General features: G+C 38.0%; 1 protein-coding gene across 5 annotated transcripts in view; it reads left to right on the forward strand.

Moving 5' to 3' along the window:
* Fshr (follicle stimulating hormone receptor) overlaps positions 1-25,066 on the forward strand; it is a 193,694-nt gene that overhangs the window by 72,111 nt on the left and 96,517 nt on the right. For all 5 annotated transcript variants that reach the window (XM_038320213.1, XM_038320217.1, XM_038320216.1 and 2 more), the window contains exon 3: positions 23,943-24,014. In XM_038320213.1, the coding sequence (XP_038176141.1) occupies positions 23,943-24,014 (72 nt within the window). The remainder of the gene's footprint in view (positions 1-23,942; positions 24,015-25,066) is intronic.

Below are 25,066 nucleotides of genomic sequence, written 5' to 3' on the forward strand. Positions count from 1 at the left end.
ACTGTATTTCCCTATCATTCATAGATTTTTGGTTTGTTTTGGTTTGACTTGGTTTTCTGTTTTGTTTGTATTGTTTGATTGATTTATGGAAGATTTCCCACTGAACATGGAGCTTACAAATTTTGACTAATTTCAGTTGCAAGCTTAACCTGGGCATCCCTGTGTCTGCCTCTCTAGTCTTGGGATCAAAGGCAGCTTCCATCTCTGCCCAGTCATACACGTATTCAGAGGTACCAAAGTCCCATCCCTATTCTCATTCTTTCTGCTATAAGTACTTTATCCACTGAGGCATTTCTTCAGCACCAAATTAATTTTTAAAATGTTTCATATTCATACATGCATATATCTTGGCCTTATACGAAAAAAATTGAGAAATTATATGGTGAGCTCAATAGAATAATGAAAATTACAGGGCAATGTTGTGTGAGGATGGAACAGGCTATGTGTGTCCCACCACCTGGCTAGCTTAACCCCCAAAATAACCACAACAAAATTGTATTAATAAAAACACTGCCTGGCCCATTAGCTCTAGCCTTTTATTGGCTAACTCTCACATCTTGATCTAACCCATTTCTAATAATCTGTGTAGCACCACGAGGTCGTGGCTTACTGGGAAAGATTCTAACCTACATCTGTCTCAGGATCAGAAGGACGTCCTACTCCAGAGAAAAGAATTAATAAGCATGAAGACACGTTGCCAGGAATTATCCAATCCTCACTCTATTTTGATAAAAACATCAATCATCAGGTTCAAGACAGCAAAACCCAAAAAAGAAAAAGTGAAAGAAACCTATACCTAGAGAAATAGAACTGGAGAAAATAAAATAGAATTTACCAAGAGAAGGAAAAAAACATTTCATATGGGAAAATGATACCAATGAATGACTTTCTTATAAGAATCAGTTCACTGGAAAGAAGTGGAAAATTTTATAATTCATTAATAATAATAATGATGATTCGTATACCAGTAAGTTCATTATCTAGTTGTAAGCAATTCAGTGCTTTAGAGTACTAACAAAGGTTTACAGTTTGTCCAGTTGCTAAGTCCTGATCATTTCTATCTAATCCCCCAAAGAAGCCCACTACCCATCATTCTCCACCCTACCCTACCCCAATTCCCTCTGTGTTCCTCCAACCACAGATTTGCTTTTGCTTTATTGTTAACATTTCATGTAAATATAGTCATTTGATGTGCAATCTATTGTGATTCTTTCATCTTGTAAATATTCTTGCAATATTTTATTGTATCATTTTGTCACTAATTTATTCTTATGGCCACACCTATAATCTTCCACCAAAAGAGTGTGTTTCATTTTGTCTGTCTACCTACCTAGCAATGGCTATTTGGGTTCATCTTTTTTCAATAATCAGGAATAATATTTTTGAGCCTGTGCTTGTGTATGTGTGTGTTTTCAGGTTTTTTGAAGTATGAGTTGATCAGAGAAAGATGTCTTCAAATCCTTTACCCATTTTAATCTTTTATCCACTTCAAGTTGATATTTACAAATGATCCAATATAGAGGTTGAATTTACTTCTCAGAGATGGGCTTGTCCAGTTGTCCAATCCAGTTGGTTGACTACTATGTTGACATGTCTCAACATCCTTGTCAAAAACAAGTCTATACCAGCCTCTGATCTCTCCATGTAATTTTACCGATTCATGTGTTTACCTTTGTGTCAGTTGCTCATGGTCTTTGTTGCTATGACTTCATTTGAGATTTGAAATCAGCAAGTATTGACCCTCCACATCTGTTCTTCGTTTACAAGTTTATGCTGGCCGTTGTTTCCCCTTGCATTTCTGAACAAGTTGCCAATTTCTGTAAATAACATACCTGGAATTTTGACAAGAATTCTATGGAAACTATAGATTACTTTGGGTATTATTGCTATTTTAATGATAACTAACTCTTACATTTCCAACACAGTGATGCCTTTCCATTAATTTGGGTCTTCACCATTTCTCTCATCAATGTGTAACAGTTTTACTGCTATAAATTTAATACCAATGTGACTAAATTTATTAAGTGTTTTATGCTTTTATATTCTGTGGTAAATGAAGTTGGTTTTCCCCTTTCCTTTTAATGTGCTTATCAGCATCATATAAAAATACCCTTGGTTTTTGTGTGATAATTTCATATTGTGCAACCTCATTAAACATATTTATTAGTTCTAAAATTTCATAACTACCAATTCCTTAAATTTTCTGTATGAAATATAAAGTTATCTACAAATATATGTCATTTTCAATGTGGGTTATTTTATTTTCGTCATACGACTATTATATATGGAGCCTCCAGCATAGTTTTAAACTAAAATGATCAAAGTGTCATGTTCCTGATCATAGGTAGAAAGCTTGCATCGTTCAGCCGTTGCAAATGTTTAGAGCTACATGCTTACATATATGACTTTTATCAAGAGTACTCATCAGATATCTTGAGAATTTTTGTTGTTGCTATTTTTGTTGAGGCAGGATCTTGCTACTAAGTAGCCCAGGTTGGCCTGGAACTATCAATTCTTCTTTCCCCACCTCCCAAATACTATACCTGTGGCATGCATCACCATGCCTGGCATTGCTGGTTTTCTTTATTATAAAGTAGGGTTTTTAAAAAATGTTTTCAACATCTATTGAGACAATAATATTCTGTCTTCTTTTAGTAGGCCATTGCACATTGATATTCATATGTCAAAACAATCTTGTATTTGTGGAATAAACTACATTAAACATGTTCTATTATATAATCTATTTTTATATGTTGATGAATTTGGTTTTCTTGTCCCAGTTAACTCAACGTGGTCTTGATCTCCCTATATAGTCAAGGAAAACTGTGATCCCTTGATCCTCCTGTCTCCACCTCCTGAATGACAGGATGACAGAGGTATATCACATGTTCCGTTCATGTGTTCCTAGTGATTAGACCAAGAGTTTCTTGTATGCTAAACACAATACTAAATGAGCTATATCCCAGCCTAGTTTCTAGTATTTTAGTTGTAATTTTTGCAACTACCGCCCTACAGGTATTCATGTGTGATTCTCTTTCCTTATGTAATATTCTCCTGATATTACAATCAGGGTAATCATCATCTCATAGAACCAGTTAAGAACTATTTACTTCTTTTCCACACACTGGCATGTTCATCCTACAGCCCATGGGCCACACGTACCTGAACATGGCTATGAATGCAGCTGAGCACGATTATAGACACCATCATGTCACAGGTCAAAAACCTAGACACCCTCATAAGAATCTTTCCTAAATATTCAGTGCAAATCTTCCGTGAATCTAGGTGTGGTACAAACACAGACAATCCTAACAACTGAGAAGAGAGAGCAGGACAGGATAATTGTGAGTTCTTAGCCAACCTCTGCTGCATGGTGGGACTATATTTCAGAAAAATGAAGCAATGCAAAATTATCATTGAAGTCATCTGGTTTAGGGATGTTCTTTGTGAGAAGTTTTCCAATTTTCTATTGCTAACTTAGGCTGTTTATAATAAACCTATTCAAACTTTGTTGGAGGAGTGTCTATGTGTTACTTTCATTATTAATAAAGAAACTGCCTTGGCCCTTTAAGAGACAGAAAATTCGGTAGGCAGAGTAGACAGAACAGAATTGTGGGAGAAAGGAAGCAGGGCTGGGGAGACGCTTCAGGCAGTTGCCATAAGCAGTCGCCATGCTTCTCCTCTCCGAGATGGACGCAGGTTAAGATCTCTCCTGGTAAGCCACCCCTCGTGGTACTACACAGATTACTAAATATGGATTAAAGGAAGATGTGAGAATTAGCCAATAAGAGGCTGAAACTATGAGCCAGGCAGTGTTTTAAAAGAATACAGTTTCCGTGTAATTATTTTGGGTAAAGCTAGCCGGGTGGCAGGACACAGCCCTGCCGTTCCTTCTACAGAACTTTTCTCATTTCTTCTGTTTGGATCTTTCTAAGAGTTTCTCTGTCTCTCCTAGATCACCTTTTTTGTTAGCATGTAGTATGCCTTTTATTCTAATTTTGCTATTTTAAGTCATCTGCCTTTTCTTAGTCATTCTGTCCAAAATTTGGTCCAATTATCAAGTCATATTGTTCTTTTCAAAGAATCACTTTTAAGTTTTAGTATATTTTTACTAATTCCCCTTTCATATATTTATGTTGCAATCCTTATTTCTATTTATTGTTTCTTTACTTTTATTCCTTTCTTAAGGTAAAACTCTAGATTGTTGAGTTCTTTTTTATTATCTTCCTTTTAATTATTCCTTTTAATATCTTACTTTTAATAATCAATATTTTGTCTCATTTAGGTCTAGCTAACTTCTTATGTAGCCAAGGATAACCTTGAACTTCTAAACCTCCTGCCTCCATCTCCCTATTTTCTGGGTTTTCAGGTATGCACCAACATGCCTGGCTTTATGTGATACTGGTATTAGACCCATAACTTCTTTCATACCAGGAAAACACTTTACCAATTTACCCTACAAGAAAAGAATGTATAGTTACAAAATCACTCAAAACATTGTTTTTATTATATCCCATATATTTTAGTGTGTTGTGGTTTGAGTTTCATATAAAGAACAATGTTTTTAAATTCTAAAAGATATCATTCAAGACTAGTGATGAAGAGCTGGCTGTGGTGGCATGTGCATAGAAGCATTGTAATTAGGGGTGAGAAGCAGGGGAAGAGCAAGGACGTAGGAAGCCTGGGACACACACATAGTGATTTGGAGGTCAGCAGAGACATTCTCAGAAAAAAATTTAAAAATGTTGCATAGTAATCCTGAAGAAAAATTGTCACCCAAAAGACACATACTACCAAAAACAAACTTAGAATATTGACAATAAAGTAAAAGCAACAGAAGTGGTAAATACTAAAGTACCTGGGAAAATATAATGGGTTCTTCTTTCCTCTTTCTGTATTCTTTAAATATGTATGAAGCTGTTGAAAGTAAAAATCAAAGCCATGCCTGATGGTATTTTCAATGTCTGTAAATTAAATGCACGTGGCAATTATAACATGAAGGGAGGAGGCAAAACAGACTAGGAGGTAGAAGACTTCTGCTTTCCTATTGAATTCATAAAATATTCATTCTAAGTAGATTCTGAAATTTTAAGTGTGAATATTTTAAAACAACCACTTAAAAATTTATGCAATGTGTATCCAAATACAAGCTGAAGAAAAAATTCAAATAGTACAAAAGGAAGAACAGAGTAATAAAAACTAGAGGAAACAGAAAACAGATTAGAAATAGTCCACCAAAATCTAAATATACTACTAATTACCTTATATGTAAGTTCATCATAAGCTATTCAAAGCTACAAAACTCAACTGCATGATTTCTAAAATGAATCTATTCTGTACTATTTATAAGTATGGTAAATAAAATAATTTGAGAAAGGTCATGGAACTACTAATCAAAGTAAGGATGAAGGTGCTATATGAATATCATATGAATCAGACATTAGAACAAGGAACATTGCCAGGAATAAAGAGAAACATTGTAAGGAAACAAGAAGATCAAAGATATGAAAAAAGTATTGAACAAATTTACAACTACATTTGGAATTTATAGCTTTTCTCTAAAAAAATGAAAAAGGCAAGTACAGAAGTAGACAGAAAATCAGTAAGAATATCAAAGAATGAACATTAACAGACAAGTGGCCCTAACTGGTATCTTAACCTCATTTTATGAAGGCAGCATTGCTCCACTATGCAAACCAGTGCCAGCGCAGCAAGAAGGAAAAGACAGGCATCTCTCCTGAACACACATGTAATTTTGTCATTGCTCACTAGCAAATCAAACCCCATAGTGTGCAACAAAACTATGCACAGTGACCAAAGCGAGTTTATTCTGGAGTATAAGAATATGTGACTATTAGGAAATAAAGCGATATAATCCACAGAAAGAAGCTAGAAGACTAAAGAAGAAATGCTAATATATTAATTGATATCGAAACCATATATTTCTATTCATGAATGAACATTCAACAAACTAGAAAGAGAAGGAAACATCTCGGTCTCGGTTATAGTTCATATATGTTTTGTTAACAGATTTGGTCCACCATAGCTGAGAAGCTATTGACTGCCAATGCTGACTGGATAAGAATAGTCATTTTTCTTCGGGATTTTATCCACTGGTAGATTTCCCATATTCCAGTAATTGGCTGCACATACATGACCATACAGGGAGCATTAATTATATACAATGATATTACATATCTAGATGATAGATAGATAGATAGATAGATAGATAGATAGATAGATATTATATATATGACATGAAATTGAGAAAGGAATATTCCAACTCCCATGGTGAGTTGGAAAGAAGAATTAGAAATAATTTTTTAATAGATTTTTTGTTCAATTTTGATAATTTAATGGGACAATACAGACAAAGAGGATTCATCCCATTTGTATTAGAAGAGAAAAAAACAGTAAGAAATAAATTGCCTCTATTCATATGTACTATGACTACTTATGAGAAGACCCTGGTAACATTTATTAAAACTGAGTTTCAATAAAGTTGCAAGATGAAAATAAACATGTGAAAGCACATTTTACTTCTAAGTTAGTGATGGGTGATTAGAAAACAAAAGTAAAATTTAACACAAATTAGAGATGCTAAAAAATTAATAATTAGGTGCAAACCTAAAACTAGACCCAAAAAGCTACAAAATGGTGAGAGAAATAAAAGAAAATTGAGAACAAGGTAAATTTTTAATCCAAATTTTGAAAGTTCACTATAGTTACAAAGCCAATTTTCTCCAAATTAATCTGCAGATTAACACAGTTCCAGCCAAAATCACAGCAGGATATTTTTGTGCAGAATAGCATATTAAATGCAAGGAAATTAAAATAGTCAAAATAATTCTGACAAAGGTGAACAAAAATAACTTATACTGAGTCATACTAAGACTTAACATAAAATATGTAATAATAAAAAATGCATACCAACAGATGCACACGTAGGTCAAATGGATTAGGAAAGCTCCATGGAACTAATGGAAAGGCACACTCGATGCCCAAGAAAGGATTTGGGGATGGGCAGTTGGTTTGGAAGTAAAGAGTAACTGCTGCTCTTCCAGAGGACAGGTTTGGCTCCTAGCACCCACATTAGGCAGCTCACAACTGACTATACCTCCAACTCCAGGAGATACAGTGTGTGCTTCTCTCCTCCTCTGTCACCTGCACATACATGCACATACAAGCAAGCATAAGAATCTTCTCTCCCCCCCAAACAAAATTTAGATGAGAAGTTTTGGATCAGAAATATGAAAAGACATTCAAAACTTAAATGAAAGAAAATAAGGAAAATTGTAAAAGTTACGGGAAGGGCTGGACATTTTTCTCAGTATGACACAAGAATGATCAATGAGTGTGTTTGGACATCAGTAATCACTAGAGAATGAATTAGAGCTGTGAGATAATATGGCTGCACAACTTTTAGAACAGCTAAAAATGCAAAGGAATTGATGCTTCTCTGTGTGTTATTTGTTGTGGAGGGAGGAGTTGTTGTCTGAGGCTGCTCATTCATTCCCGACCACTCACACCCAAAATAATTACACAGAAATTCTATTATTTTAAAAACTGCTTGGCCAATTGCTTAAGTATATTGCTAGCTAGCTAGCTCTTATATATTAAAGTAATCATTTCCATTATTTTATATTTTATCACAAGGCTCGTGGTTTACCAGTAAAGTTTCTAGGCGTCTGTCTCCTTCAGTGGTAGCTACATAGTGTCTCACTGACTCTGCCTACTTTCCTCCAGCATTCAGTTTAGTTTTCCCACCTAGCTCTGTTCTGCCCTATCACAGGCCAAAGGAGCTTCTCTAATCATTAACCAATAAAAGCAACACATATATAGAAGAACTTTCCACACCACTTCTCCGTTTCTGTTCAAATAAAAAGGAAAGTTTTAACTTTAACATAGTAAAATTACATATAACAAAACAGGTATCAAGCAAGAATTACAGTTACAATACTTATATCTACTTTGCCTTTTATCACAACTAAGAAAAACTATATATATATATATATATATATATATATATATATATATATATATTCTTCAACTCTATCAAAGACCCCAGAAGGAGGATTATAATATTACCTAAGTTAACAGGAAGTGCATTATAAGCAACTTCCAAAACTCTAGAATTGACGGAGACATCTCACTGCCTGGAGAGTCACCAGAGAGTTTTTTTGTAACATTGGGGCATCCAATCTTCATCCTACAAGCCCATAGTATCTGGCAGACTTTTCCAAGAAGCAGGAAATTTCAAAGACAGTTCTGCCTATATTGGCAGTCTGTCAGTCACTTTCTTCTATGTCCTGCAGAATGTCTGCTTCTTTCATGAAGCAGGAACCCTGAAGGATGGTCTCATTTTCTTTAGGCAACTTTAGCAGTCAATTTTACTGTGGGTCCTGCATATCCAGATCATATAGGCATAACATCAAGCAGTCCAGGCAAGAACAGTTTCTTGACCAAATGGCTAGCAAGCTCCATAAGGAGTTTTTTCAATGACTATAATCCTCTTGAAGTAGATTGGTGTGCCAGGAGCAGATGTGTCTCATTGTCATAAAAAGTCCTAAATATTTTAAAGGGCATAATCTGAAGTCTTTGAAAGTTTTTCAGAATAACTATCCATCTGAAATATATCTCTGTACATATGGAAAATCTAACTAACATGACTACAAGCTTGAATGTTAGAGATGACTATCTATTAACCTCTATTTCTTAATTATACATTACATTTTAAATGAGCTGCACAAACACAATACCTTAATCAAGAGCAGAAATACACATATAACAAAATTGACCTTAAATTTGTATCAGTAGACCAAGATCCATAACCAGAATCCTTGTGCTTTGTACCATTTAAAATTAGAAAACCCTCAAAGAGACTGTGAATCTCTGTCAGGAGTGACTCCCAGCTCTTACCATGCTGCAGTCAAATTAGTGCAAAGACCTCTTTTAATTAAACTGTTTATTCCTAAGTTCAATGGATGTTGTCAAATATAGTTTATGTCAAAATCCAGAAGCAGCTCTCCCTCTTGGAGTGAAGTGGTTACAATTCTGCCTTCCAGAAGTCAGGGCCACTTCTTTGGCAATTTTTAGGTGTGGTCTTCACTCTGCTGCATTGCAGCCTGGCCAAACTCTTGCTTAGTCACTCTGGTGATAGAAATTATTATATAGATTTCATTTTTTTTTTACTAAAAAGTGCTTGTGTTTCATTTAGCCATCTCTATTTATGTTACAAGTTGATTGCGGTAAAGAACAATCTTGCCAGCTGCAGTGGCTCACACCTCTAAACCCAGCACTCAGGCAGAGGCAGAGGCAGAGGCAGAGGCAGGAGGCAGGAGGCAGGAGGCAGGAGGCAGAGGCAGAGGCAGAGGCAGAGGCAGAGGCAGAGGCAGAGGCAGAGGCAGAGGCAGAGGAGGCAGAGGCAGAGGCAGAGGCAGAGGCAGAGGCAGAGGCAGAGTTCCATGGAATCCAAGGCTACCTAGTGAGACCTTGTCTCAATAGATTCTTGTTATTACTTTTTAAATGACAGACTTTGCTTTACATGTCTTCAGTGTATGAGCTATTTATTCAGAACCTGCTCTGCTCATGCTCAGAACCTAGAGAAACAATATGTGTTCGATAACTACTTCATGTTCCGATGCAAAACAGACTTACTTAGCGTGTACTCACTAATACTCTCCAGCCTGGTCAGAAGAAAAAAGTATTGTAAAAGATGCTTCACTTTTACCCCAACAAAGGAAGTTTAGGATGAAAACATAGATGTCATTTTAAGGATGATATGTGGCTCCCATCAGGAGATCACCACAAAGCTTAAACCATTGAATACTCGTTCTTCAAATCTTATAACATCTATTGTTTTAGAAGTGAGTGGGGAGACAGGACGGCATTCTGAGCACTGCACCTGGGCTTTCCTTTGAGTCGATCTTAAGCAGTTTTATGTGCATGCGCTTGTCTTTACCAAAGGTCATGTCTGACATTTGCACTACACAGTCACTAAAAGATAATTATTCAGCACATATGCCTTCTGATTAAATGTGAGACACATCTACACAGAAAACGGAAACTGATTATAAGTGAATTACAGAAGAACTAAATTTATCTTTGGTTCACAGAATGATGACCAGCTTCTCTTCCCATCTTATTGGTGACTGTCAATCAGCCAGAGCCACATATCCTGGGAGAAAGCTGATTCCTGGTTAATACCCTCCTATCTGAGCAGAAGCAACCCCAAATTGACCTGCATATGACAGCTGCCTTTTATTACTGCATCTTGAGCTAAATGCCGTCAATAAAAATAACAGTTAAATTGAGTTGACATCAACTGAGAAGACCACAGGAACTGCTCAGAGGCCAAGAGTGTTCACCATTGCATCGTGGGTGTCTATAGGGATAGCAAAGTATTAAAGTCGAATTCTGTTTTTTCTCTCTGGCAGATTGCATAAAGGAAAGCCCTAAATTCTATCCAGATCAAAACTCAGGAGCTATAGCAGCACAAACTCCAGTCTTACTTAATTTGATTAAGAAAAAAAATGACTCCCTAAAAATCATTTAGGGACAGTGAGACAGCTCAGCAGGTAAAGGCACTAACCACCAAGCCTGACAACCTGAGCTCAGCCTCGGCGTCCCATATCACGGAAGAAGAGAACAAATGTCTAAAATTTGTCCTCTGACCTCCACATACTTGCCTCTCCCACACAGACTGGATGAGGATGACTGTTTAAGGATTGTTCTGAGGAGAATTTTCTAGTGAAATCTTACCTTTAATAGTCTTGGGGCTTCCTTGGGAGTTTTGGAGTCTTTAGCCTTGGAAGACTACTGTCCCCTTTGATTCAATTTCCCTTCTTTTTTATTTTTTTATTATTTTTTTAATTAAAAATTTCTGCCTCCTCCCCGCCTCCCATTTCTCTCCCTCTCCCCCCATTCCCACCCCCTCCCTCTCCAGTCCGAAGAGCAGTAAGGGTCCCCCACCCTGTGGGAAGTCCACAATCCTCCCCCCCTCCATCTAGGTCTAGGAAGGTGAGCATCCACACAGGCTAGGCCCCTCCAAAGCCAGTACATGCAGTAGCATCAAAACCCAGTGCCATTGTCCTTGGCTTCTCAGCAGCCCTCATTGTCCTCCATGTTCTGGGAGTCTGGTTTTATCCCATGCTTTTTCAGTCCCAGTCCAGCTGGCCTTGGTGAGCTCCCATTAGATCAGCCCCACCATCTCAGTGGGTGGGTGCACTCTTCCCTTCTTTATAAATTCCTAAGCTTCATTTCATTTGTTAGGCACCCCAGTTTCCTACATTAAAAACCAATCAACCCTGAATCACATCCCCTATCTCTCTACTCTATAGACACACAGAGGCTTGTAGACCTGGCTTTGGGGATAGACTGCTACTTGAGAACCATATCCATTGTTAAATAACAGACCAAGTAAAACTTGGTGTCTCCACCTGTAAGTGGGCACAGATGCAGTTACCCACATCTTAAGGTGGTTCTAAGTTTTGCAACAGCTAATGTAAACATGAAGTTGAACATAGCACCTGACACAGAAATACCAAGTCGTTGTCTTTTGTCATTTCTACTGTTCTACACTGCTGTTATTGGCTGATGGATATACACACAACAAAATTAGACCTGGTGGAGAAGGGAATGTACCTTGCTTACTAGTTTCCCCTAGAAATTGTGAACCATGTGGTAGATGGTCAAAAAAATTTAAGTAATTAGTGGTAGCAATACCTTTCACCTCCCTCTTTCACACCCCTCCATCTCTGCATGTGCATGTATTCATTTAACTCTAAAGGAATGTTTCTGTTTTTATGCAATTATATTATGCATTACTGGGCCTATATTTGTTCAGTTTCTCCATAACCATTTCTGCTTTGTTTTAGACTCTTTTCTCCTCACTCTTATCTACAGTTAGAACATAAGTGCATTATGACATATAATTTAGGTTTTATTGATTTTTGTGGTTGTTCTTTTTTGGCACTGTGTCACAACATATACAGAAGTGTCTGATATTTGAAAAGAAAAGCATTAAAAGTTTGACCAGACATTTTATGTTATCCTTTCTGGCTTAGTGACTTTATTTCCACAGGGTGTGCTGCTCTGTTGTGCTGTCTGTGACTAGCAGTGGCACTGCACACCTAACATAGAGTGCTCCTCACTGTGACCCTGACCGCATTATCCATAAACCCAGATCAGTCCATCAAAGGAGGTCCCACAGCAAGATATATATGACTTATTCAGTTATGTAGCTATCTGTGTGTCAGTAACACAGATATTAGTATAATGACTGAAGGTTCTTGATGGTTCCAGGTGTTGAGATTGTTCCTTAAGCACAGTCTAACAGAAAAGATCAGAAATAAAAGAAGCTTGATGCAACCTACCCCACCCATCACGCTCCCAGTTTCTGCCAACCCCTTAACGACTGATCAGAGCTGTTTGCTGCTGATGTTTTATTTCACTCAGCTTAATTATGCACCAAGTACCCCAGCGAGCTTTAAACTAAGGATGATGATGGCCACGCCCCTTCCAGGCCAAAGCTCAGGCACAGGTGGCATGTAAAAATTTCCATTAGAGGATTATGTGACCAGAATTGGGAATCAGTTCGTTCTGAAGGATTCCGACTTATTCAGAATATATCCTTCTAGACACCAGAAATCGCAAACTCAGTGTCTTAACATGCACAGCAGAGTATTAGCAAATCCTAACCAAATAGCAGCTCCTGTTAGCATAAGGTGTCAGCTATCATTTGACCACTGGCACCAATGAATCTTCAGGCTAAAGCCTAGTGTCACTACATCCTCTGCCTTAAATCTACAGTTTTAGATGAACTCTCACAATTAGAAGTACTGGCAAACAATTCAAACTCATTTAAAATATTGTCTGGGCTGAATAAAAACATGTCTTGGCCAGGATTCCATTCATAGGCCATTATTGTACAGTTTTTACTTTAAACCAACTGCTCTGCCATATCATTAAAATACTTTTTATATTTCTAGCATATCTGTATTAAATTCCAAGAAGGTTTGACTCCTCCATAACTCAGAAATGTCCTCGATGTTATGCAGAGATAACCAATTAGTATAGTCAGACTAGTTTTAAGGGGTGTACAAAGTTCCATGGTTTAGAATGTGAGACAGTTGCCTGAAACACAGAATGACTATTTCAACATAGAGCAATTGCTGGTATCATGACCCTACATCTACCAGCATTCATCTATACCTGCAGTACCTATGGCACTGACTGAGCTGTTTGGGTTCCACCCAAGTGCCTGCTCTCTGGGACCATCCTAGATACCTGGAGCTACAGCATCTAAACCTATGCAATTTGGGAACAAATACAGCTCAAGACAATAAGTGGCAGAAGTTTGGTGAGAGGTTAATTTACACACAGGAGATATCGCATGCCACGTGAAATCTTTCAGTTAGGAAGACGGTTAAGGGAAAAAGAATGTGACCAGTGGGTTTGGATTCCCAGAGGCAACTGTGAGCAGACTGAATGTGGGGCTTTGGCATTCTTTGGTTTTCTTGCCTTTTGTTCTGTCTTTCTTTAGGTTAAAAAATGTGGTGGCAAGTAGTATTGAGGAACCGCTCCCCGAATATGATAGGTGAGACAGACTAGACAGATGCCAGAGAAGAGGATATGTGCATACCTCCTACCCAGGCTGCAACGTCCTGAGTGATGGCAGAGACGTTCTGACCTCAGGACAGAAAAAGAAGTATATTATTCTGTCACGTCCTAGAACAGATTCTTTCTGTGATAAGCAATTAAAACGGGAGTGTTTCTTTCACTTTTACAGGGGAACTGAGGTGGAAAGAACATGACTATGATCCCATCGTACAACCATATTGTAAAATTTACCAGGGCCAAAATTCCGATTTACAAATGGGATTTATATGTTGTATAAATAGAGGCAAAATGGGACTCAGAGTTCTAAGGGTTTTTTTTTTTTTTTTGCTTGTTTGTTTGTTTTTGTTTTTTGTCTGTTTAGTTGGTTGTTTTTTTTTGTTTTTTGTTTTTGTTGTTTTTTTTTAACATGTTAGCTTTTCTCTTCACTACTGTGCTTCTCCAGAGAATACTCATATATAAATGGCTCCTAAACCATACTCTCAAGCAAAAAGAGAGAAGGTAGCCTGTAATAAAATACACCGATGAGGGAAATTCTGTTCCCAGTCAATGTAAACAAAGGAAAGACCAGACGGAGAGAAAGGCTCCAACCTTGCTGGGAGGTTGCCTGGAAGAGGAGATCAATTCAGGCATGATATACAAAGATGGCACCATCCCTGTTACCAAAGAGAACAGATGTTGAAATAAGGCCACAGAAATGGAAGCAAAAGGACAGCAGATTCAGAGCAGCTGTGAGAAAGTGCTTGAATGGGTATCATGCCCTGCTCCACTACCATCCTGGCTAACACAAGAAGTAACCATGCTTTTATATCTTCCCATCCATTCTCCTGCTTTAGTTCAAAATACTGCTTCCTCCACAAATCGGGCTTTCTCAATGATGATCAGGATACAGTTTTAAGCAAGGCATGTTGACATATGCCCTTAATCCCAGCGCTTGGGAGGAAGATGCAGGTGGATCTCTGTGAGTTTCAGGTCAACCTGACCTATACAGTGAGTTCTAGGACAGCCAAGAGAGAGAGAGCCCATCTCTAAAAATAAATAAATAAAACTAAAAATCGAAAAGGAGAGACTTTTATCTTTTAAAAAGGGAGGGTGTTGGGATGGTTTTTAACAACCAAGAAATCAACACAGAGACAAACTTCCTCTTTTGCCTCTTATGGCAAATGCCATCACCATCCCACTAATGTAAAAAGTCTAGTGTCATCATTAGTGATAAAACTCTGCTGTTTGAATCAATTTAAGCACCGTTTGTCTACTACATGTTCCTACTACAGGCTTGGAAACCAAAAACTAGTAAAGAAAGCATGTTTCTTTTTCTGTATTTTTCTCTGCCTCCAGTTGCTATAGTTTCTGATCTCAAATGAGTTGGGTTGCAGAGGAAACATGATTGGAAGGAGAAGAATTCAATTATGTCACCTACAGCCTGGTAGTCCCTCAGGGTGTGGCAGGGATCCAAATGTCAACTGTAGGCTCAGCAGTTTCCTGACACTGAAGACCTCCCTCTGCCTGCCTCCAGCATCCCCTACTTGCAGCCTCACTTTTGGTACCAATTCAGTAGACAGAAAAAATCCACTTTCTTCAGAATAAGCTTTCTCAGATCTCCACTCTGTTAGGCCTAGGTCTACCTCATGGGAAAACTCATACTTTTGCCCAATTGTCTGTAGACTAGAAGTTTTCTCTCTCAAATAGCTGGCCACTTCACAGGTCACAGATGGCCATGTTCTAGTTCCTCTATTCCTCAAACAGCAGGAAGCACATGTCAACCCCTTACATAGCTCTTCAGCTGCCTCACACACTTGGCTTGAACAAGATTTCACAACACTGACACCTCTTCAGAGTCCCCCCCCCCAGGAGATGCTAACACCTTCATTCAACCTTGAAGGCAACTGGTGAATTCATGTTGGCTGGACCAATTTCCATGTATTTTATCATAGGTAGCATTGCATACTAAGGCATGGGACATTTGCTACTATCTTACTATTCCAGTCAGTCAGGGTTCATATAAAAATGTAATGGAGTTTTATTAAAAAAAAAAAAAAACATTTAAGGTGAAGGCTGAAGTGGGTAAGCATGCTTGCTAAACACATGTGAAGATCTGAGTTCAGACCCCTAGAACCCACATCGACCTGGGTATTGTAATGTCGTTGTAACCCCAGCACCCCAGTTACAGGAAGGTGAAAGAAAAAGATGGGAGAATCCTTAGAAGCTCCTGGGCCATCCAGCCTGGCGTATATAGCCATGGACAAGAAGAAATCTTGTATCGGTGAGGTAGAAAATGAAGACTGACATCTGAGGTTGCCCTCTGACCCCCACATTCATACCTAGCATACATGTCTACTTTTTTTGTTTGTTTGTTTGTTTTGGTTTTTCGAGACAGGGTTTCCCTGTAGTTTCTAGAGCCTGTCCTGGAACTAGCTCTTGTAGACCAGGCTGGCCTCGAACTCAGAGATCCGCCTGCCTCTGCCTTCCGAGTGCTGGGATTAAAGGCGTGCGCCACCACCGCCCGGCTACATGTCTACATTTGCACACATGTGTGCACACATATACGCTCTGTCATAAATCATCTGTCTGTCTATCGATCTACCCATCTGTGAGTCAAATTACATATGCAAGCCACCTATTCCTACACATCATGTGCTCTGCATGTTTCTAAGACTCATGGATAACAACAGAGGAAATACAGCCACTTAGATACCCAGATCACTTTCTCACCAGCTTGGTCATCTGCTGGATCATGGAAAATAGTTCATCCCAGTGGTTTGTGCTGCTTTTCTTTCTAATTGCATTGTTTACTTAGTTCTCTCCACATTGTGTCCCTAAAATCATGCTCAGAATGTTAATTAGGGTGGGCGTTTGACATAAAGAGTGTGAGGCATGAAAGCTTATGGCTTTACGGGGTCAGACTGATGATCAATTCCTTCCCTGTGCATCCTTTGCCAAGCTGTTCTCGCTTGAATTTTTAAACTTGTGTGAAATTCAAAGAATATCAAGCCTAGTGTCATTTACACTTGGGTCATCATAAAAAGGCAGATTTCTCAAAAAGAGTATTGGCCATTTTCCAGACTGCCAGAAAGCTTTTTATGGAATCTTTTAACACATTTTCCTTTCAGCCAGAAAAGGGAATTAAACTTGGCCAAGGGTGAATGCTCTGCCCAAGACATGAATTACTGTGATCAGAGACAGAGTTCAAGGAAGACCTAAAGCTTCCCAACATGGGGGGAAGAAGGAATAAAAACCCACCTGCCCACCCCACTTATCACATAAGAACACAGACTAATAAATAACAAAGAACACTTTTTTTTTCAGAAGGCATCTTGGTGAATTGTGCATACTTGTAGCAACCTTTTGTGTGCATTCTGCCCCTAACAGAATGAGTTAAAAGAGCCACCTTCCCAAAGGCAGGCTGATGGCACTTCTAACAGCCCTGTTCTAAAACAACCAAATAAATAAAAGATGCTTGGGAATCTCAGTCTTCCAAACTTGATCATGAAATATTTCACATACAAGGACTAAAGAATGATATAAAAATATCTATCAAACAGCCATCAGCTTTGCCAGGTCTTGACGTTTGGTCACCCTTTTCCGGGTCATCATTAAAATACAAGATACTTTGGATATAGTCCTGAGTGCTGCCTTACCTCTTGATGCAGAGATAAACTCTGTGCTGGTTCTGGGACTGGCTATCCTCATTTTAACGATTATGTCGGCATTTTTATAGGTCTTGATTGCAGGCTTTATTATTTAAAAGTGGTGAAGCCAACAGGTCTAAGGGCAGACCATTGAAAAGATGGCTCCTTAGACTTACAAATCCCAAGACGAAGGAAATACAGCCTAGACAGAGGTTTTCATCAAATATATTTTCTATGCCTAGTAGAGAAATTATGTTTTTTCTCTCTTTTAATATTGCAATTTTATTTGAAGAGTTGCCTAACATATGGCAACTTTGAAATTCTTGGGAAACCCAACTTGATTTTTTTTTTATTTAGACTGTATGGCACCATTATTGCTGTTATTTCAGACTGTATATTTATACTAATGAGATTTTTATCTTAAATTTTTTTTCTTTTTTTATTTTGTCCCTGTCTGGCTTTGCTATCAAGTTACACTAACTACACCAGACAGCCTGAAAGAAATTTTCTTTCTCACTATGGCAGTGTCTTGGGTAGTTTTTACAAAGTTGGGGTTTTCTTTTCTGATCTCAAGAGCCAGAGTACAGTTCTGAAATTATATTGTTTGACCTTGATATTTTATGAAAAGTTTTTAAACTATGACCCACCAAACTATGCAGTGTCTTGTATCTACCTGAGATAGTTGTGCTAATTCTGTCTCTATGAAAACTTCCTGTGCTGTTTGATTTTAACTAAGGAATATATATATATATATATATATATATATATATATATATATATTCTTCTGTTTTCTGAAGAGAAAGGAAAAACAGAGGATCTGGAGGAGAGGATAGGTAGGTGAGTTCCGGGAGGAGGAGAGGGAGGGGGAAGAGGGGAAATTACAGTTGGGATATATATTATATGAGAGTAGAATAATGAAAACAAAAAATTAAAAAAATAAAATATCTAAAAAACTTCTTGGAGTTTTCACATTTAAAGTTATATCTGTAGTGCCATCTCTCCAGCCATGTGTGTACATATATATATGTGTGAGTGTGTGTGTGTGTGTGTGTGTGTGTTTTGTGTCTTCTATGTGTATGTGGCATCTGAGTGTGTGTGTCCTGTACAGCATAACACATTTTATTTCTACCCTATTAATCTTTCTACAGAATCAGTTTCCATTTGGTCAGTTCTCTCTGTTCTCATCTCTACTCTATTGTTGCTCTTACTTTTGAATTGTTTTTTGTTTCTCTCTCAGGGCTAACTTAAATTTTGCAATGAGTGTTAGTTTCGTGTTCCTTAATCCTAAAATGAAAACTTATCAACAATAATGTTTTTATCTTTGCTCTTTACTTAGTAGAAATCTTCCCATGCCTTTGAAATTTGGTGAATATAATTAGAGTAACAAAACCATAATGAGTTATCAGAAATTGTTGATTAAAATAAACTTGGTATGTTAATAAATTTGACAGTGTTATTAATTCAATTGTTTTCAATAGACATTCAAGCAAATATAATTGCCTCTTATAATTGTCATTACTGATAGAATTACAAAAGTATTTTAATTTTATGTGTATGGGTGTTTGGTCTTCATATATGTCTGTATACCACATATGTGCATAGTTCCTGCAGAGGCCAGAAGAGGGCATCGGATCCCCTGGAACTGGAGTTATAGATGGTTGTGAACCATCATATGGATGCTAGAAATTAAACCCAATTCCTTGGAACAGCAACCAGCACCCTTAACTGCTGGTTCATTTCTTCAGCCCTGGAATTACGAGATCTTTAAACCACAGCCCTAGACCATAAATATTACAAAAATAATTCATCGCCCATTATAGCAATAAATAGAGCAAATCTTAACTTTACAGCTATAAAATGGAAAGTTTATATAATGATTAAACTTTATAAATACAGATGCTTTATGACTCACCATGAATAAATCCATTAATCAGTTGATAATATTGAAATTTAAATTTTCATTTGAGGAGGTAGGGAAGATCTGGAAGGAGTTGGGAGAGGGGGAACCATAATCAGATATATTTTATGAAAAGAATCTATCTTCAGTTAAAAACAATTGTATTCTCACACTTAACTTACCAAACATTACAGCCTCACCTGACCTGTCTTAAACATGCCCAGAACACTTACACTGCCCTGTGGTTGGACGACACCACTTAACACAAAGCCTATTTAATGACAAATTGATGAATATTTAATGCAATTTATTGAATATGTATATCCAGAAGAACAGTGACAACACATAATAGTTGGGCATCTGTACCTATGCACCAAATCAACCTTGGACCAGAAAGATTTTTTAATGATAATGTCACATTCCTCAAACCTACAGTATTTACATTGTATTTGATACCATAAGTAATTAGAGATAGTTTATAAATAGTATATAGAAAAGCATATATAAGCTAGATATGCATATATATTATATTAAGTACTTACTTGAGTATTCATGGCTTTTGCTATCCTCAAGGATGTGAGCTATTCTAAAAACAACCCCCAAATAATACCCAAGAACAAGCACCCACTGTAAAATGCCTGGCATTTCTTCTCCTACCCTCATGACTTCTATAGGGAGCTATGGCTCATTTTGGTGGCTCACAATGGTAGCCAGGAAAAGACCAAAATGTAAAATTAGAATTCCAGCTTCTCCTGAAAGCATATTGCCTTTACATCATCATAAAAAGTCAAATTTTATATGTCAAACTGCTCTTGCCCAAGGACTGTTTATCAAGCTTTAGTGTCTCCTGCGTGTTTCATCTTCCCCAAACTTCTCTGTTGCTAGTCTCTTGTTTCAGCAATTATATTGATATTCATTGACAGTCTTTCATTTCCCCAACTGTATATTACTAATAATTAGTTTTCTCTTTACTGCAATCAAATACCTGAAAAGGGAAGAAGAGCTTGCTCATTTTATAGTTTGAAGGAATAGTCCACTGTGTTTGTTTGAATGAGAATGGCCCCCATACTTGGTCCAGGAAGAAACACCATTTGAAAAGATTAGGAAGTGTGCCCTTGTTGGAGGAAGTGTATCATTGGGGGTGGACTCTCAGTTTTTCAAAAAGCCCATTCCAAACCCAGAGTCCCTCTCTTCCTGCTGCCCATAGATGCAGATATGGAACTACCAGCTACTTCTCCAAGAACATGTTCCCATACATACCACCAGACTCCCCACCACGATGATAATGGACTAAGCCTCTGACACTTTAAATAAGCTCCAATTAAATGTTTTCTTCTATAAGAGGAGGTTTGCTTATGATGTTTTCACATCAGTAAAACCCTGACTAAGACATCAGCTAAGGTATCAGTGGCTCATGAGGTGGCATGATCCTGAGGCAGCTTGTTGGCTTGTGTCCATGGCAAGGAATCCAGCAGATCAATTCTAGTGCTCAGCTTGCTTGCTACTTTTTACTCAGTCTGGGACCCTAGGCAATTAAAAGATTGCATCAACATTTAGATAAAAGTCTTCTCACCCCAATTAACAGTTTAGAACCTCGCTCACTGACACATGCAGAGGATCTTCTACATGATTCTAGATCCTGTCAAGCTGACAATCAATACCAATAATCATGCCAATGCCGTACTTCTTCTTGCCGTACTGCTTTTGGGTTTCACTTTAAATTCTAACCAGGAATAGAATGAGGAAACACTGCCTTATGGTTTTTCTCTTTCAACAGTTCAATCCATCTTCTGCTGGTTTCTTATGACAGAAGCTTAGCTCATTAATATTCTGTCTTTCTGTCCCTCCTATTCCTATAATAATTTAAAGCTGAAAGTTGTGCATGAGTAGCAGCTTAACTACTTATATTCTGTTTTCTTATATTACCCCAAATCTTCTTATGACTGTAATTTCTTCTTTGTGTGATTTAAAGGAGCGCTAATATTTTGTTTTGATTTTCCATATGGGTGTATGTGTGTTGAGGTAAAGGAGTAGATTATCTTCTACAGTTTTCTGAGTGACTGAGCAATTGCATTCTTGCCAAGAGAGTTCTTTATTTTCACCCTAATTTGCTCTGTGACTTAGTTCAGGGTCGATATTTTTAGTATTGCTTATTGACTTAATGGGTTTTCTGACCATTATGAATTCCCACCTAGTCAATGAAGGGTACTAATTTTTTGACTCTGCAGTGTGTGTATGCATATGAGTGTCAGTCTGTCTGTCTTCCTACTGAATTAAGTTTTCTTATTATCTAAAGGAATTATCTTGCTAAAAGTTTTTAGTGTTTAATTAAATTTATCCTCATGTCTTTATTTTACCCTCATATTTGAATGGCAATTTTTTAGTCACATAATTCTAAATTAACAATTGCTTTTCTCTAATAGTTTTGAAGATATTCTTACAAACTTTTCTAATTCTTTCCCTTTGAAGATATTTTGTCTTTTTCTCTCTTTTTGCTTTAAATTTTTTTTCTCTTATAGATCCACAGTTTTTATTCTCAGACATCTAGCAATGAAATTTGGTTTCTTTTTGTAGGACACCTTGGGTTTTCTGAATCTGAGGATCTATAGCTTTCCACAAATTATGGAGTATTTGCTGGGTGGTATTTCAGTGAAAATGGACTAGTCTTTATTTTCTGTTCATTTCTTTCTTGAATGCATATAAGATAAGGGGGAAAGAATAACTAGAAGAGGGGTGGTTGAAAGGGAGGGAGAGGAGAAGAGGGAGAGAGAGAAGAAGAGATTGGCAGAGACTTTGCATTTACCCTCTGTTACCTGGCAGACCAGTTTGGCATCCATATACAAATTCCTTGGTTACCAAAACTGGAAATCAAAATCATTCTCCCCTCCCTCTTCAGATTCTGATTTGGACTCAAAATTGCTTAGAATAACATCTGGGATTCAGTTTCTTACTTTGGGCTTTTGAGAATTTTTTGACACTTTTGTACAAGCGCAGCCATACATGTTAAAGTGATATTTGTTATGATTTATTTAAGACTTCTGGAGAAAATGAAAATTGTTCTTTTTTAAAAATGCTTTCAAGTGTAAAAGCACATAAAATATGTTCAAAAATGAGAGTATAAAATCCAGTGTGACCCTACTAGCTTCCATTACAAATGACTATTCAACTATATAGAAGTCCATTGATGTATAGATTTGGGTCTGTTGTGTAAGTTGCTTTTTGTGTTTTTTTCAAGTTTTTATAATGAAGTTTATAGACTTTTTAAAAATCTTAATTGTTTTAATAACCTTGAACAACAATACAGGCAAGATCCTTGAAACTTCTAGAAAAGAAGCCTGTTACTAGAGCTACAAAAGTTGGGTTGGTAGGAAACAGGGGAGTTGTTCTCTCCCAAGGCTCCTCATCACAGGGAAGGAGTGTGGATAGCCAAGCTCAAACAACAGGAGAGAAAAGGCCTGCATGGCCACACTGCAGCTCAGAACATCTGAAATTCCAGGCCGACTTTAACCATGCAAGGCAGCTTTTGCTTCAAGCATTTCATACACATTCCGTGCTTTGCTCTCCTGTCAGGCACTAGTGTTGTAAAAACCCATTCAGAGAGAGCTGTGATGTGCCAGGTCTAGGTGACAACTCAGAAAACAGTCTCTGCCCCGGTGGAACTCTCACGCCTCTCAAGAGGAAGAGACAATTGTGTGAACAGGCAGGCAAGAAAGAAGAATGTACAACATGCCAGAAGGATCATGAAGAAAATGTTAAGTAGGGAAGTGGGCCAGGGGACATGTCGGGGACGTTGTCATTTTACATAGAGAGGTCAGAAAAACCCAGCTGAGAAGGTGAATTTTGAGAGAATGGAAGATGAAGGGCAAGTCAGGAGGCTATCTGTGGGCCTGATGAGGGGATGAATCTGAAAATGTTACTTAGCGCATGCATTGCAAACTCTTACCACTAATTAAGCTGTTTAGCAAACTTTGAAGCAAACAAGGGTTAAAGGAGCTAGAGAATAGAGAACAGGAAGCTCCTGTGAGGTTCTGAATGCCACTGTAGGCAATTTGTATTTTCCCTGAGTGAGGAGATGAGCAGGACCCTATGGGAGTTGTTTTGTCACAAGGGTCAGACAGATATTTCAAACAAAAGAGATGTCAGAAAACCAGAGATGGCTGCAGCAAAGAGAGGATTTCATGAACAGGGAAAACAGTGGCATACTTGTATATGTATGGTGGAATTCAGCAGAGGGGGGAAATACAACCATGAGATGTACAAAAGAGGCAGGGAGATTTGCTGGGTGTTTTCCTGGAAGAGAGGGAAACGGTGGGGTATGGATGGGAGGGACCCTTCTTGGGCAGGATGCTGGACAGCTCGCCCTTGGTACCAGGAGGACTGACTGCCAGCAGGTGCCCTCACTGCAGTGAACATGTGAGAACACTCAGAACTTTTCTCCTGATTCCCCTTTCCCCCGATGAATGGGATGGCAGGTCAGCTTAGTATGACCGGAGGACAATGTATAGAAGGGTCTCATGACTGACAGGCAGGCCTTGGCTACAACCCTTGCTCATCTCTGCTACTCGGTGTTTCTTGAAATTTGATGGTAAGAGCTTTACCCACCTTAAATTCATCTCCACATACAAACAGAACCTGGACGAGCGCTTTTCTGTGAGGAAGGGAACAATGGGAAACAATCTGAAGCCTTATTCTCATGGCAGGCATCCCATGTGTGTTTGTGTTACCTGATGGAATTCATCAAGCACTCAATTGTTTATGATCGGGTAGATTATAATGCTTTATACCCACTCTCTTTTCAGGAGGTTTGTGCTCACCAAGCTGCGAGTCATCCCAAAAGGATCGTTTTCTGGATTTGAGGACCTAGAGAAAATGTAGGTATCTGATGTTGCTGTGTGAATGCCCCAGGTGGGCTATGGGTGGTGACCTTGTGCCATGTCTAGCATGATGTTCTATACATGTGTCCATCCTTATCAAGGGCTCCTTATCTGTAGATTCAACAAAGCATGGATTGAACATATTTGGGAGAAAATATTCTGATGTGTATATGTATGTGTATGTGCATAATTCTTATTGTTGTTATTCTATAACTGATACAATAATACAACTATTTATATAGGTTTGCATTGCATTACGTATTTCAAATAAGCTAAAATTGATTTATGTTGCAGTATGCATGACTATGTGGGAAGATTATGCATGTTATGTATAAGCCCTATAGTGCTGCATGTAAGTCCTGAGCACCTATAGATCTGGTGGTTAAGAACACATCCTAGAACCTCTATTCCTTGGGAAGGACTGCATTTAAAAGTCACTGATGTTCCAAAAATCTTTCGCATGCCTTCCCTTTTCCTTTCTTATCATGCTTCCTACCAATGGTGCTTAGAAACAATTGCTAATATTCCATCACTTTTGTGTGGTTTTGCAAAATGATTTACTTTCCAGGGCCCATAGATTAGATAACTCATAAAAGAAATCATTTTTTTCTGTTTACTGCCTTTCCTTTCAAAGACATCCTCCTACTAGCTCTGGTTAGCTTTGAATCAACAGCAAGGGCTAACATCTCTGTCCTTAGCGTTCTTTAGACTTCTGGTTCCTGAGTCATATGCACAATCAATAGTCACTGATTCGCAAATGTGTTTTAAGTATTGAGACCATTTGTAGGACTGGCCAAGAAGTCTCCCTTGCTGTAGCAAACACTGACTTTTAATGATGTAGTTTAATTTAGAGTTGACTCCAAATGGAATTTTCTCAAGACGGGGTATAACAGTAAACCCAGAGTGAATCCTCTCACACCACAAGTAATATGCCCTTCCTTTGAAGGCCTGTGGCTCCCCTGGAGGATTTTAGAAGGGAGACATGCTCTCCACAATGACACAGTCAGGATTCAGTACCTATATGTCAGTAGGTATAGTCAGAGATATAC

This window comes from Arvicola amphibius, chromosome 2 (assembly GCF_903992535.2).
Source record: "Arvicola amphibius chromosome 2, mArvAmp1.2, whole genome shotgun sequence".
Taxonomy (NCBI): Eukaryota; Metazoa; Chordata; class Mammalia; order Rodentia; family Cricetidae; genus Arvicola; species Arvicola amphibius.